The following is a 14790-nucleotide window of genomic DNA, read 5'->3' as shown; positions in this document are numbered from 1 at the left end:
TCTGGCTACGTTCGTGTGTCAGCGCATGCGCAATATCTCAATAGAGGAGCTATATTTTGCAATAAATATATGCATTTAATATGGCTATGGGGTATCTCAGCATAGATTTTCTAATAAATTTGAATTCGTGGGCCTGCGCTTATAATTAGGAGAGCGCCCCAGCCTGGAGGAAGCAAAACTCCTACTTTAGCTCCTACCGTCCACACCCTTGCCTCCCTAGTCCATCGCGCTCAGTCTGCTTCTTCTGCCAGCGCCCACATACCTACCTTTCCTGTCGCCTTTTCTTAGTCTCCCATCCTTCTCTCTCTTTCTCTCTCACTCGGCAAGCTATATTATGCAGTTTTCATCAGTTCGTACTCCACGCCTGAATCTGTACTCGCGCATTCGTTTTCTAACTTAGTCCGGATAGCGCGTATCAAGCCCGGGATAGCGCGAACACTCGGCAAAAATTTAGCAATATTTTCGTAAAAAATATAATAAAAACGAATAAAAACAAAAACGCCGGAGAGTGCAAGCAACAGAGATATTGCACGGAAATTAGAAAGAGTTGACAGATATCTGTAATGCTCTCCATATATCCCCCCCCCCTATCCATATCCTTATATATACATCCATCATTTTTCATCATCTTTACGACGTAATTTTACCCGCTTCTCTTCACCTCATTTACCTCTCGCTTTCACCTCCCCCCCTTCCTTCTTCTTTCTCCTCCTTTTCCTCCTCTACCATCAGTTTTAATTTTTGAATTAGTTTTTACGTGCTTTCTACTTTTTGTGTATTTTTCACACAAATATAATAATTATTATGGCAGATACTGTCAATGCGCGCACATTATACACAATGAAATATGTCGCAACGACGTGGTAAACGACTTTCCCTAATGTAATGACGCTCATTGGAAACACGAGCGACCCCAGCTTTCGCGATAGGTGTGTAACTCAATATGACACGAAGAAGGATATATTACACGTCCAATACGCTCACTATAATAAATTATGCACAGGCTACAATGTGTTGTCGCACTCCAAACGCGATATGCGCAAATCCGCCACACGGAACACAGCAATGTGCACTCCGCAACACGCAATTTCAGAGTTTAGGACTTAAACTATTTTCTGCAATAATACAAAAAAAGATAACAATCTGCATTTTAGTGTTATTTCATATAAGATATATGTATATTGCAACGGTTAAAAAAGCACATACGCGGTGATTTTCTTAAACCGTCCGCTGGGTCGTATGTAAAAAGTCAATCGCTTAGATGGAAAATTGGAAATGCTTCACGATAGATGGCGCAACGGCTGTCGTTAGGACGTGAGCAGTCTTGCGTTTCCGATTTTCTGTAATCTTTTCTGAGTTCTGTCAGAGCTCTGGTATATGCTCTGATTCTGTGATCAGATTTGATCTCAATTTGAATTTCCGCTTCATGCGTTTCCTTGAGTAGTACATCGTGTATTCAAATGCGTTTCGGCATTTAATTTTAAGTATAGATATTACGAACAACAACACTGATCTGACGTGTGGGCGCGTTCTCGGACTTCCCGTGTCGTGCACGGGCCCATGCCATGGCATGTAATTTGTAGATAAACGTCGTACAATAGCCAGACCAGGCTCCACGACTGTTTCTCGTCGCGAGAAGGCAACTTGTGGCTAGTCGTACAATAGGCTAGCCTCAAAATTGTAAAGATGGACGTCGGATTTACCCAGGATGATATCAGGGACTTCCTGATGGAAAGGGGAGGCCGGGCAAAGAACCACGAACTCGTTACACATTTCAAGAAGTATTTAAACAACCCCGAAACAAAAGGTTAAGTAGCGAAACCTTGCTTAAAATCAAAGCGTTATTGTGAAATGCAGGAATTTTTAATGTGATAATAAATTCTAGTGTTTGTTACTGAATATTATAACTAAATCAGACTCGCAACAGACTCTACGGTGCTGCACAGTTGGCAACACTAACAGTAACACAAACTAAAATCTGCCAGAACTTTAACTATAATTCCTACACATATCTTTAACCAGAACCCTTTCCCTCAACCACAATACATAACCACAAACATGCGTCTAAACAGGAATTGCTCCGACCTGTGATTGGAGGATAAAAATAGACCCCGCCCACTCCCGCCGCATACGCTATGCTATGACCGGTAGGAACGTGTACTAACTATCATATGGAGCGAACGATTTGAGTTACATTTCTATAAATTCTAGCTATTATAGACACATGTCTTAGTCTTAATCTCTGTGAATTTTGAGTTTGTTGAAGCGTGATTAGTCTAATTAATTAGCAAATATGCACGCACGGCTATGACCGGTGAAACGAAACGTCACAAATTCTATTTTTATCCTCCAAAAATGGAAAAGTGGGCAGGGTCTATTTTTATCCTCCAAAAATGGAAAAGTGGGCGGGTCTATTTTCATCCTCCAATCACAGGTCGGAGCAATTCCCTCTGTTTAGACGCATGTTAACTACAATGTTGAACTCATGTTGTAGAGTTTAGTTTATTTTACACCACTTCTATGCAGAGGGTGGACTGACGCCCTTATACGGAACTCCGTGTGAACTAGGTACCAGAAGAAGAAAAAAATACATTTTTCATCGCATATGTCCTAATATTTCGATGTCAATTATATTTTTTCTGGTGCTATAGCTACTGCAAGGGAAGCTTTCAAGGACTTTGTCAATACTATAGCAACCGTGAAACAGAACCAAGTAAGTTATAGTAACTAACGGTCTAGACCGAATAATTCTGTCCCATATAACCTTTTTTATATTTTGGTGAGGGTTATTGGGACAGAACGGGTTTCATTGAAATTTCGTGAGATCGCATGCAAAATGCATGCGCTGCTAATGCGGCCCGTACGCCGCTATTGGCGTGAAAAAAACCCTACTGTTCCCTTCTACATGGCTTTACCTTGCTACTGATATGTGTATGCATTCACTTCAATCGTTATTCACTTCTTAAAAGATTGTTTTTCAGGCCCCGCTTTATTTCACTTTAGTAAATTACATTCGCCATTTACAAACAATCAGACCAATCAGAGCGAGTCTTACAATAGCCTGGTTCTCGCTTGTATCTGTGGCGCTGCAGGAGGGCTGATAGACTCGCTATTTATTCGCAATATTCGAGTTATTCGGTCTACTAACGGTCATGACACAATTACAATATATTTTTACCCTTGAAATATTTATATATATATATATATATCAGGGTTCTCCCCAGGATGAAATTCAAACAGGGGGGAGTTTTCCCAAACGGGGCGCGCGCGCCCCGTTTGCGCAACGTAGGGAGAACCCTGTATATATATATTGGAACTGTAAATAAGAAATAGGAAATAGGAATTGCAAATACATAAACCAATGCGTAAAGCCATAGAACATGATTGTAAGTTTTACATAGATATTATTCGAGGACAGGCACTATTTATACAGCGTGCTTGTTACGTATGCAGGATGGAGAGAAGATCATGGTTCTCAAGAAGCAATATCGCGTCCCCTCCACGCCACGGCCGGCTTGCGACGATACCGGCTCGAGTCTCGAATCAGCTGTACTCGCAGCATTGGTACGCACCGACGCCAACCAATCACGGGTGAGGAACTCCGTTTAGTATCCGTCCGACAAGAGAATGTATATCTGGCATATATGGTTCCATTTCGATGGATTTTTCCCTTTGAAAATGATACGTGCACGGGGCATGAAATTCTGATTTTGAGAGCTTTTCCAGAGGGCAACAGCAGTTTTTTACCAGCACTCACAATTTATTTTTTTCAAAAATAAAGATAAGACTGTTTCACTGACTTGCTTGTCCGAAAGTTGTTGTAATGTGCGGCATCGTGTAGTAGCTGTTGCACAGACTATAATGCAGATCGGGAATGATGTCCGAATTGTTTTTGTCAATGGTCATGTTTCACGCTTGCATTGTCGATTTAAAATTTGTAAAATGTTGATAAATTATGGCGTGATATCCTTCAGGTAAAACAGTAATATAGGCTATTTGCTCATTAATGCTATAAATAAAAATCTAGGTACTCGCTAACATGGCTGAAACCACCGACTCGGAGGGCCGGTGTTTTGCCAATGTTACTGGCCCTCGAAATAATTTGCTGGCACATGCCGGTGGGTTGGTGCTAATTTCATGCCCTGCATATAGGATATATTATCAGAGTGCCACCACACTATGTGGGAAGCCTCAGTGGTATGGCTATGGTGGTTAACCAGATCTATACTACACATCTAGTGGGTAGCTGGAAGGGTAATTACTCTATGGGTAGATAAATATACCTAGCACTACTTGCTGGTATCTGGTGCAAGATGATGTGAGGCAATGTCTGGTGTTTGTTAATATAATAGGATCTTGTTGAGCCACAGCTGAGGCGACAACTACACATGTGTTACACTTGTGATGCATTCATGAATATTTATAGTTACAGTGATGGGGAGCCATTCAAAATAGGTACAGTTGCTGAGTGCATGTATATTGATGCGCCAGAATGCCATGTTTTAGATGCCGCGATACCACATCAGCACATCTGCTACATCGCTCCCAGCAACTCGTAAAGGAATAATAGGTCCATTGATTATGCAATGTTGATGAATGCTAGAGTAACTGGCACCTTGTTTAGTTTAATAAGTACATTACCTTATAGCCAAACGTGTGTTAGTTTGTCCAATATCACTGCTGGTTACATTACAAACAAGACTTGAAATTGGTTGTTGATATGTATCAATGTATCATTTACGTGCCGTAAATGTCATCCAGGAGTCAAGCGATGACGTAAACATTTATGCGGCCCGTATGTTTTGGACGCCAGATGAAACGGAGGTGTCAGCGGTGTAACCACGGCCACTGACTAAACATGGAAATAGAGTAAAACACACGTACTAATCACGGACGCACGTGGACAGCCCTGACAAAAAGTTCCTTATCACGAGCGTCCATGTTTACGAAATCACTGATGATAGCATTGCGTACGGCCGAGCATGTGTGCGAAAATGTCCGGTGCACTATATATCTGTATCACACCCGCTTCGCCGGCAGCGGTTTGAAACTGTAAACAACTGATTTTTGGACTGCGGATTTCAATTAGACATTTCTTAGTAACCAGCAGTGATATTGGACAAACTAATACGCGTTTGGCTATAAGGTAATGTACTTATTAACTACACAAGGTGCCAGTTACTCTAGCATTCGTCAACATTGCATAATCAATGGACCTATTATACCTTTAATCACCATCGTGCCAAACATAAATCACAACAATATCTGTGAGGAAATTCTTTACCTGCTTTTGTTCTGCGCATCAACCCTTCTTGTTTAAACGGACACTTCAGACACGCACATCAGACTTTTCCGTGATGTTTAACCTCACTCTCACTCTGTTCCCCGCTGTGGCGACCCCTCCACGCTTCGTTCACTCGCTAATGTATTCGAACGTTCCCGACGTGACAACACCGGTGCACACGTGCGCGATGGCACACGGTGATGGCATGAGCTTGCGGCATGGGAGGCTGCTTCGCTCGGGACGTGTACGCCATCAACCTAGAGCGCGTGCAGACTCTCGCACGCTTACTCGTACGTCATCCTCCCCAGACGACAGCCGCGGCTCCGAAGGAGGAGGAGGTCTGCGTGAGAGAGGAGGCCAGCGAGAGAGAGGAGCACGCGCTCCCTCCCTACGTGCCTCCCCCGGTCTACACACCCGAGGAGAGGGAGACTCCCGGATACAGGGCGCCGCCCGTGTACGCGTCTCCTCCAGAGCTCAACCCAACCAAGGTTCGTGCACGGCTCGTCGCCGCGGCAACGGTGTAAATAGTGGTGGTGTTTACGAGGGGCGGTTGATGTATTTGTTTTCAGCTGAGTAGTTCAGGGTTGCAGTTGTGTGTCGTGAACGGTTGTGTAGTGTGGGTAGACTTGGGCGTGGTTAGTGTTGCTTAAGCCCGACGCACACGCGAGTTATTTTACTCAAGTAAAATGACGCATGAGTCATTTTACTCACGTGTGCGGCGGATTTTCGTTGAGTAATTTGATGCATGCGGAATTTTACTTGAGTAAAATAATTCACGTGTGCGCCGGGCTTTAGGATTAGGATGCTTGTGATTAGGTATCGATTGTATCTCTGTTTGCATTTTAGCTGGATTTTGTAGAAGAAGCCACACCAAAGAGGCATATGAAGGAGTCGGGGGAGGTAAGCGAATCTCTCATGACATGTCTGAAGAATTGACTCAAAGTAAAGATAAATGTATTGCTGGCAGAAATATTGATAGGCTGGTATGTAGATTATATAATGACAAATTTTGTCATTATTAACCCGTGATATGTATATATATATATAAAATTATATATATTATGGGCATGTTTTCGCATGCTACAAGGAATTATGTCATTTTCTATTGTTTGTATACTATACTCGTGTACCGTGTCATGATCAAGTCGTTATAGCATGTCTGTACTCGAAATCTAAACGAAGACAGATGTGCGTAGTTTTTCGTTTGCTAATTGAGTGATAAAATTCACGTTTGCACGTACAAATTTAATACTTAAATCAGATGGGATCAGTCACACAAAAAGTAGTTACAGGATTTGAGTATCACCGGCACTCGCCATCAGGGTTGGTCAACTAAGACATGCTACTGGTCCTTACAGATTCATACTAGCCTCAGACGAGCATTGGTTTCAAACCCTTGCTACTGGCCCTTACGGATTTATATTAGCCTCAGGCGAGCATTGGTTTCAAACCCTTGCTACTGGCCCTTACGGATTTATATTAGCCTCAGGCGAGCATTGGTTTCAAACCCTGGCTACTGGCCCTTACAGATTTATACTAGCCTCAGGCGAGCATAGGTTTCAAACCCTGCCTACTGGCCCTTACAATACTAGCCTCAGGCGAGCGTTAGCTTCAAGCCTCGCGTGCATCATTGTTTCTCCTGCAGGCAGAGGAGGCTGAGCCATCGAGGAGCGAGGAGGATGCTAAGTCCGTGGACACGATGAGTTTGGCTAGCACCACGTCGTCTACGTCACGGGAAAGTTCCCAGCCTCCCATGCACGAGAGTTTCACCAGGGTAGGTCGCGATATCGGAGTCTCACCAGGGTAGGTCGCGATATCGGAGTCTCACCAGGGTAGGTCGCGATATCGCCGAACTAACGGATGCTGGGCGGGAGAGAGCGATTTCTAACGGCAATGTGTTTTTCGTGATGCGAAATGGTTCTTGGATGTTTGAATCCGGGAGCGATTTCTGGTAAGGGCGTGGTTAAGGATCCAGATGGTATTTCTCAAGCTTATTCTGTGGCATGTGAGAGGTTCGGTCGTTTGTGTAGTAAAATCGTGCTCTACGGTCTTGCGCAATGACTTGTGAATGTATTCTGAATGTGCCTTGGTCAGAAAATTTTTTTTTCACAAATAGCTTAGTATAATACTAACATAAATACACAATACTAAATTTATAATGACCCCGCTATAACTTTACACTGGATTTTACATGATTGAATTTTCTGGACTCAAATTATCGCATTATAATGGGGTTGCACTGTTTCACAATTTTCTAGGTCGCCATGACAGACAGTGACAGCAGTAGGGGCTCTCCTTCGGTAAAAGACCGAGCACACCATCTCAATAAAATTGAAAAGGCTCAGCCGGAGGTGCCAGTACAGAAACGCGAAACTAAAACCAAGGTATTATAATGTAGAATCAAAAACCATGCCTTGAAAGTTTTTTCTCTCGGCGTTTCTGTTTGAAGTGACATCTAATAGTCGACGTAATACCCAAGTGATGAAAATTATGTCTGTATTATATTATGCGGTATCTTGGGTACCCAGCTACAAAATGTTCGTTTGCTGTCTCTGTAAAGAATTTGTGATCCAACTACAAGGCATCTTTGTATGCCCCGAGACTCCGTTAATATTCTCGTACCTTTGTATAATGTGCTATTGCACGTAAGCATTCTTGCACAGTTATTGCGCATAACAATTATTGTACATTTCTATCATCATACTGTTTCAGCCGGAAGCAGAGGAAGAAGATGCTGAGGGATCGGAAGGATACGTCAACGTGACCGTGAGTGTCTTTATTTTATAATAATGTTTACAGTTATTGTTCAGCCTGTGTAATGTTTCGTGCATGATCTGACTCTGTAGAGTCAAGCAGTCAAAAAAGATTAGATAAATAAATAAATATGTGCATGTTGTATATATGTCTTTAATATGGGATTTAGCAAATATGTGATGTGAGTTCATTCATGTTTGTAACAGATTGTTTGTGTATAGTTAGGTCTGTATGACTGTTTTATCAGTATCGTCAGATGTACTGCTAATAGTGGTGTGTACGACTAAAAATATTGTCAATGTTAGTAATAGCAGTACATTCTTAATAAATAGTATCTTTATGCAATAGGCATATGTAACTATCCAGGTGTAGGAGAGTGGATGCATTCTCTATATCAATTTTGATGTCACTTCTTCTGGGAGCATGATATCTTCTTAACGAGGTTGAGTTAATGTTTAAAGTGCGTGTATTTTCTTTTGCTTGCACTGAACAGAAGAGTGTGTATACGTGCACGTTACCGGTGAGTACATCATGGGTTGTCCGAGATTGTTGTATACTTTTTATTAATTAACAAATTACTCTAACCACATTGTTTTGTTTACCCAATTGATATTCTACGACAGCAGTAGTTTGCTTACCGGTTGAGAATTTCTCCATTTATGACCTGATCGAAAACAAATTTATTACGATCCGATTGTCGATTTTCTTCATCATTTGTTTGCTACTAATCATAGTATGATTCAGGCAACAGCTGTCACCATTGACAGGTCGTTTAGACTGCGTGCAAGCAGATCAAAACCAGCAGTTGTAAATGTATAAGTCATAACAGTTTGATAGCTTGCTCGCTGTAGATTGCGCCCTTGTGGTACGTACTGACTGACGTAAGCCCCTAATGCCGGCGTCCAGTGTACCGGTGTGGAGCGTGATGTACAATATTGTACAGTGGTCAGGCCACAATCACACCAATAGATAGGAGCTTTTACAATAGATCCGTTTTCATGAATTGGGAATTGTACGTGTTCAGTATTACATAGCATATATTTTTAGTAGTATTGAATGCTGAGGTGGATGTGTGTGATTTATCTCCTGTGCGCAGTGGGATCCACATTAACATGCTACTCATGCTTTTCTATATAAAGCTAAGTCCCTTTAGTGCCCTCTAATATTCATGTTAACGTAGCTATCGACTATGGCAGTAGTTACCGTGTGTATTCAGAGTTAGGTGAGATGGTCTGAATGGAGATGTTCTCTTAATGTTTTACGCCGGTGTTGTTGCTACTAACTCCAAAAAGCTTTGTGTATTATATTCAGAGCTTATAATGCCTATGCATTTGTTTCATTTGTTTGCTGAGCGTTTTTTGTGGCAGTTTTGATTTGTGAGCATGGTGCATAATCTTTATCATTTTTATTTTCTGCAGGCAAGAATATGTTTTGATACAATATTTGTAAATCATAATGATATATGAGGCAAACATGTGTGTAAGCTGATATTTTTAAATTGCACAATAATATCAGGACAAAATCGTAAATTATTACCAATTATGAACTAAAATATTACATAATTATGTATAAACAAGTTTGGTATTCCAATTGGTATTAATAATAAATTGCATATTTAATTGCAATATATGCAATATATGCTATATATGCAATATATGCAATAATAAATTGCATGATTGTATGAACTCTGGTACATAAATACCACTGAGAGAATGAGATGCGAAGGACCAGTATTTTTTAGAGCAGCAGTTACCACACCTTTATTTGCATGCAATGCATGGTCCAGTCATTGTGGTCTAGTGCAGTAACCAATGCTTTATAGTTTTCCTGTAGGAACCACAGTTTGCAGTTAATCTCTGATATAATACAAGCTGGAGAGGTTAATTGTACCATCATGCTGAAACTACTTACATAATTTAATAGCATCTAAATGAGAAAATGATAAGTGAATCACTATTACTCTAAATGAGAGATGTGTGTGAGTGCATCATACTCTGTTAGAAATATTGGCACTCAAAGCGAATAATGGCTGAGTTAATATGGTGCTCAGTGCATGGGAATATCATGAGAATCAACGGTACTCTGTGAAGAGGAATTACACACAAAAATTATGTGTGAATGAATGGCAATGGAAGATTGGTTAATGTATAAAGATTGGTTAAAGCTGTCTACAATATATACACGAATGAATGAGGGATAGACTAGAATTAGATATAATTGAATGGGACCATGTGTGAGTGACGTGTGAATGAAAGTTACCTGTATAAATGATGTTTGAATAAATCTCACTTTGTAACAGATAATTTAAGTGGCTACCTAAAGCAATTATTAGTTAAGTGAGTGACACTGTGAAAAGTCAGAATAACGTTTAGTTTACTAGCATTTCGGAGAGGTTGATGGATGTATGAATGGATTTTACTCTGTGTAGCACGCTGGAAACACAATACACACTGCATATAATTCGATACCTAATATCCCCAACAGCCCCCAGCATCCCATAGTAACAATCTGGTGCTGCCGCGTAGCGGAGTCCGACAGTAAATCAGGAAGTATTTGACTCCGGACTCCCGTTAATTTCGCACCCTGTAATATATATAATTTATATATTACTCTATATTTGTGTCACTGTCAGTGTGCAGCGGCAGCCAGCGTTTGTTGCAGATGAGCATTTGGACGGCATTTACAGGAAATTGTCGGCAATAATAGGTGAAAGAATGTAGAGAAACATTAAGACTTTGGTAGTAAATAGATTTCGTATTTATTTAGCATTATATTTTATTGAAACGCTCCAAGTGCCTGTGGTTTTTTGGAAGTTGGAGTGTCCTAGATACAATAATGTAACCCAACAAGAGTAGGGTCACAACGCGAGCCTATTCTTTTCTTTGGAGGAGCCCCTGAGTGATTCAGTTTTATGGTGCGTTTTTCGAGACTACAACTTCCAAACTGGGTTTATTCTAAACACGAACCTTTCTCCACTATCTTGGGACTTACTATGTATCACAATACTCTGTATTAAAGGAATAATAGGCCCATCGATTATGCAATGTTGACGAATGCTAGAGTAACTAGCACCTTGTGTAGTTAATAAGTACATTACCTTATAGCCAAATGCGTATTAGTTTGTCCAATGTCACTGCTGGTTACATTACAAGCAAGACTTGAAATCAGTTGTTGATATGTATCAACGTATCATTTACGTGCCGTAAATGTCATCCAGGAGTCAAGCAATGACGTAAACATTTGTGCAGCCCGTATGTTTTGGACGCCAGATGAAATGGAGGTGTCAGCGGTGTAACCACGGCCACAGACTAAACATGGAAATAGAGTAAAACACACGTACTAATCACAGACGCTCGAGGACAGCCCTGACAAAAAGTTCCTTATCACGAGCGTCCATGTTTACAAAATCACTGATGATAGCATTGCGTATGGCCATAGCGTTCGGCCCACCTCGGCTGTGCCTCGGGCACCACCGAACGCTATGTGCATTGGGAATGCGTACGTCACAGGTCAACAAAAATGGCGCTCAACATATCCGCCGCCCGTCACTTCGAATTTTTGTAACACGTTATATTACTTTAATACAGAGTATTGTGATACATAGTAAGTTCCAGGATAGCGGAGAAAGGTTCGTGTTGAGAATAGCTACTACTCAGGGTTCTCCCCAGGATGAAATTGAAACAGGGGGGAGGGGAGGTGGGGGGGGGGGCTAAAGGGGGGAAGGAAGGGGTATCTAGGGGGGTCCGGGGGGCGTGTTTTTTTACCGTACCACTAATTAATGCGTAAAATCTGCCACCACACCATAGGACGGTATTTGGGGGCGGCGTTCTTGTATATATAGATAGCCGCAGTCGGCGTTTGTACAGGTTAGTGTTGGGGTTCGCGGACAGGCTAACTGTTGTGTATTGTGTGCTTGAGTCTGCAGTGCTGCGTTCGGATACTTTGATAAAATATACACGAGCACTTCCGAGAAGGTGTCCTCGCGGATGGGAATTCTTGCACTGCGACATCTCTGTTCCATGCAAGCTCGTGCTGAAACTTTTTTATTGTGGTCGTGGAATTTGAATCGGGCGGACGAGCTAATTAAACGGGGCGTTCTAACGATTTGAAACGGGCCGACGTAATTTACGAATGGCGCCAGCGCCTAATAATATGTAGCGCGCACGTAGTTGGGAGGACCCTTGCTACTAGTACTAGGGCTCATAGAGGGTCTCTCTCTTCCCAGGGTCACATGCCGGACGCGTATACCGGTTACTGGTACCGTACCCAGGGTGACGTTTCCGCTAGTACCTGGGGGGACATAGACCCTCTCAGCAGTTACTAGCGCTCTAGGGGAGCCTATAAGTACTGTTTGGCTGAAGAGGGGTCGTCATGCTCCAGCCGCGGTGTACTGCGGAACGTCCCTGGTACTATCTAAGTCATTTATGCCGGACGTACCTCGCCTACTCCACTAACGGAGTTTCTCGGGAGTCGCCTTACAGCACCCGCCCTAACACACGAAACCTAATCTTAACCATTAAGTGACCAGTGGTCGTTCCGGTTATACGGCGACCGTACCAGCGCCCAGGGTACGTTACTGGCCTAGTACCCTGCCGTGTGGACATAGCTACGCGTAGAACCCTTATGGACTCGTGACTAGGCCTACTGATACGCTAGTGTCACTGTTGTTGATCAAAGCTGTTTCACTATTTGACCACGAAATGAAACAGTAACCAAAACGTGTGGCAAACGTGTGAGCACTTCCACATGTTCCGTTCTGTAACATTTTGATATCTTTAATGCTAAGTTCCTATTTATGATACCGCTACCTCAGATGTTACTTTAAAATCTTGACATAATCTTGTATTTTGTGAGTTCCAATCACCACGCCGCATGTTTGTGTGCGATGCTGTTCAAAACCTTCTGTTCACGGCTGGGGGTCTTCGAGTTTCCGCTTCTTGGTTAGCGCGATGGTACTGCGCCACCGCTATAAAGTCCTGTCCATCGCCGTTTTTTTGTCGCGGGTCCGCAATGTGTTTGGTGCGCGGCGATCACCAATTTTTATTAAAGTGTACATCGTAAAAATAAAATGCAAATTTATTTGTGAAACAAAGGTTTGAAATTTGTGGCCATTTTATTGATCGTGTGAATCAAAGACATCAACAAACACGGGTCCACGGCATATTTCATTTCAACGCCTCGTGGACGCGGAACACTGTCATTGGACGTCACATCTGTCTTGTCAGGCCGCCGCGCACACGCACTTAGAGACTTTTTTAATAGTAACATTATAGGTAACTAAACACGAAATGTGTTCTTATATCCAAACAAAGTCTTGTAATGTTGCTCATTACTCTCTTTAGGCACAGTTAATTATTGCCATAATTTTCTGTAATGATCGTTTCAGAGTGCTCCTCCAGCTGAATTACACAACAAGTATATAGCGCGCGCACGCGCTGTGCCACAAAATCCTATAACATACGAGAAATTAACGGATGACAAGGAATAACTACATATTAATACAACTTGCGTCGAGGAGCACCCGATAGCACATGTAGGGTGCAAAACTCCTAACTTATTTGTTCCTCCCGTCCTTATCCATTGCCTCCCTCGTCCCTCGCTCAACGCCCAATTATATTTCGGCGTCCACTCTACAGCCCTAACTTTCCTGCCTGCATGCCGCTCCTCAGTGTCTCCCACTCTCTTCGTTCGTTCTTCTCTCTCTCTCTCTATCGTCTGTACTCTCCATCCTCTCTCTGCTCTATGCTCTCTCCCTGCTCTCTCTGCTACTCGTCTCTCTGCTCTCTCTCATCATCTCGTCTCTCTTTCTCCGTCGTCTCTCTTGTCTCTCTAGCTTTGCTATCTCTCTGCTAGTTCTCTCGTGGCATATACTTCCCTTTCTGCTCTCTCTTATCTGGTATTTCTTGTCTGGTCGCGTCGTGCTCTCCTCTCTCTTCTCTGACTTGGCCTACCTCCTTAGTCTCATTCTCGCGTGTCTGCTTCCTCCGCTATCTCCCAATCGCTAAGAACGCCGTACGGCTCTCGTTCCTGCTCTCTCGTCTGCTCGTCTCTCTCTCTTCTCCTCTCTCTGCTATCTCTCTCGATCTCTCTCTCTCTTCTCTCGTCTCTCTCTCTCTCTCCTCTTCTCTCTCTCTCTCTCTCTCTCTCTCCCTGCCATCTCTCTCTCCTCGTCTCTCTCTCTCATCCTCTCTCTCTCTGCCTCTACCTCTCTCTGCTCCGCTCCTCTCTCCTCTCTGTCTACTCTCTCTGCTCTCCTCTCCTCTCTACTCGGCTCTTCTTCTCAGTAAGCTTGTGTTATGCAGGTCATTCCTTCAGGCCGTACTGCCCACGTCTGAAACAGGGATCGCTAACGTCAGCTGCGAATATCCCCAGAGTAACAATATAATTGGTCAGAAAAAAATTATCCATGTTATGTATGGAGGGGAAGATATTCGGATGAGGACCATAGGTTTTATATGATAAGCATTCCATCAGATAGACCTCTCGTAACTGTGAGGAGGTAAGAACAGGGCCTTGTGTAACCTATGTGATGTTAGAGTATGTTTAAGTAGAGGATAGTAGTCAGGTGGAGCTAGATAGGGATTGTTCTTAGTAATAGTCCCGTATCTAGAGTGCTTTAGACAGCAGCGTCGACGCACTTGTTTTGCGGCGTATAGCACTTGATGTAGTTGGGAGAAATTGCGTAAACGTGTTTTAGGTCGGGAGTATTGCTAGAGTGACTGATGGAAATGAGGTGGATTGGAGCAGAGCGG

At 42.7% G+C, this 14790-nt stretch overlaps 1 protein-coding gene across 7 annotated transcripts in view; it reads left to right on the top strand.

The window, feature by feature from the left end:
- The first annotated feature begins 1291 nt into the window (after positions 1-1291).
- LOC106820288 (ankyrin repeat domain-containing protein SOWAHA-like) overlaps positions 1292-14790 on the top strand; it is a 22546-nt gene continuing 9047 nt past the window's right edge. For all 7 annotated transcript variants that reach the window (XM_014824857.1, XM_014824834.1, XM_014824850.1 and 4 more), the window contains exons 1-8: positions 1292-1807; positions 2652-2713; positions 3454-3591; positions 5593-5772; positions 6131-6184; positions 6930-7058; positions 7543-7668; positions 7997-8050. In XM_014824857.1, the coding sequence (XP_014680343.1) occupies positions 1687-1807; positions 2652-2713; positions 3454-3591; positions 5593-5772; positions 6131-6184; positions 6930-7058; positions 7543-7668; positions 7997-8050 (864 nt within the window). In that variant the 5' untranslated portion in view covers positions 1292-1686. The remainder of the gene's footprint in view (positions 1808-2651; positions 2714-3453; positions 3592-5592; positions 5773-6130; positions 6185-6929; positions 7059-7542; positions 7669-7996; positions 8051-14790) is intronic.

This window comes from Priapulus caudatus, unplaced genomic scaffold, assembly GCF_000485595.1.
Source record: "Priapulus caudatus unplaced genomic scaffold, Priapulus_caudatus-5.0.1 Scaffold41, whole genome shotgun sequence".
In the NCBI taxonomy this organism is placed as follows: Eukaryota; Metazoa; Priapulida; class Priapulimorpha; order Priapulimorphida; family Priapulidae; genus Priapulus; species Priapulus caudatus.
This window is presented reverse-complemented; position numbering and strand designations above follow the sequence as displayed.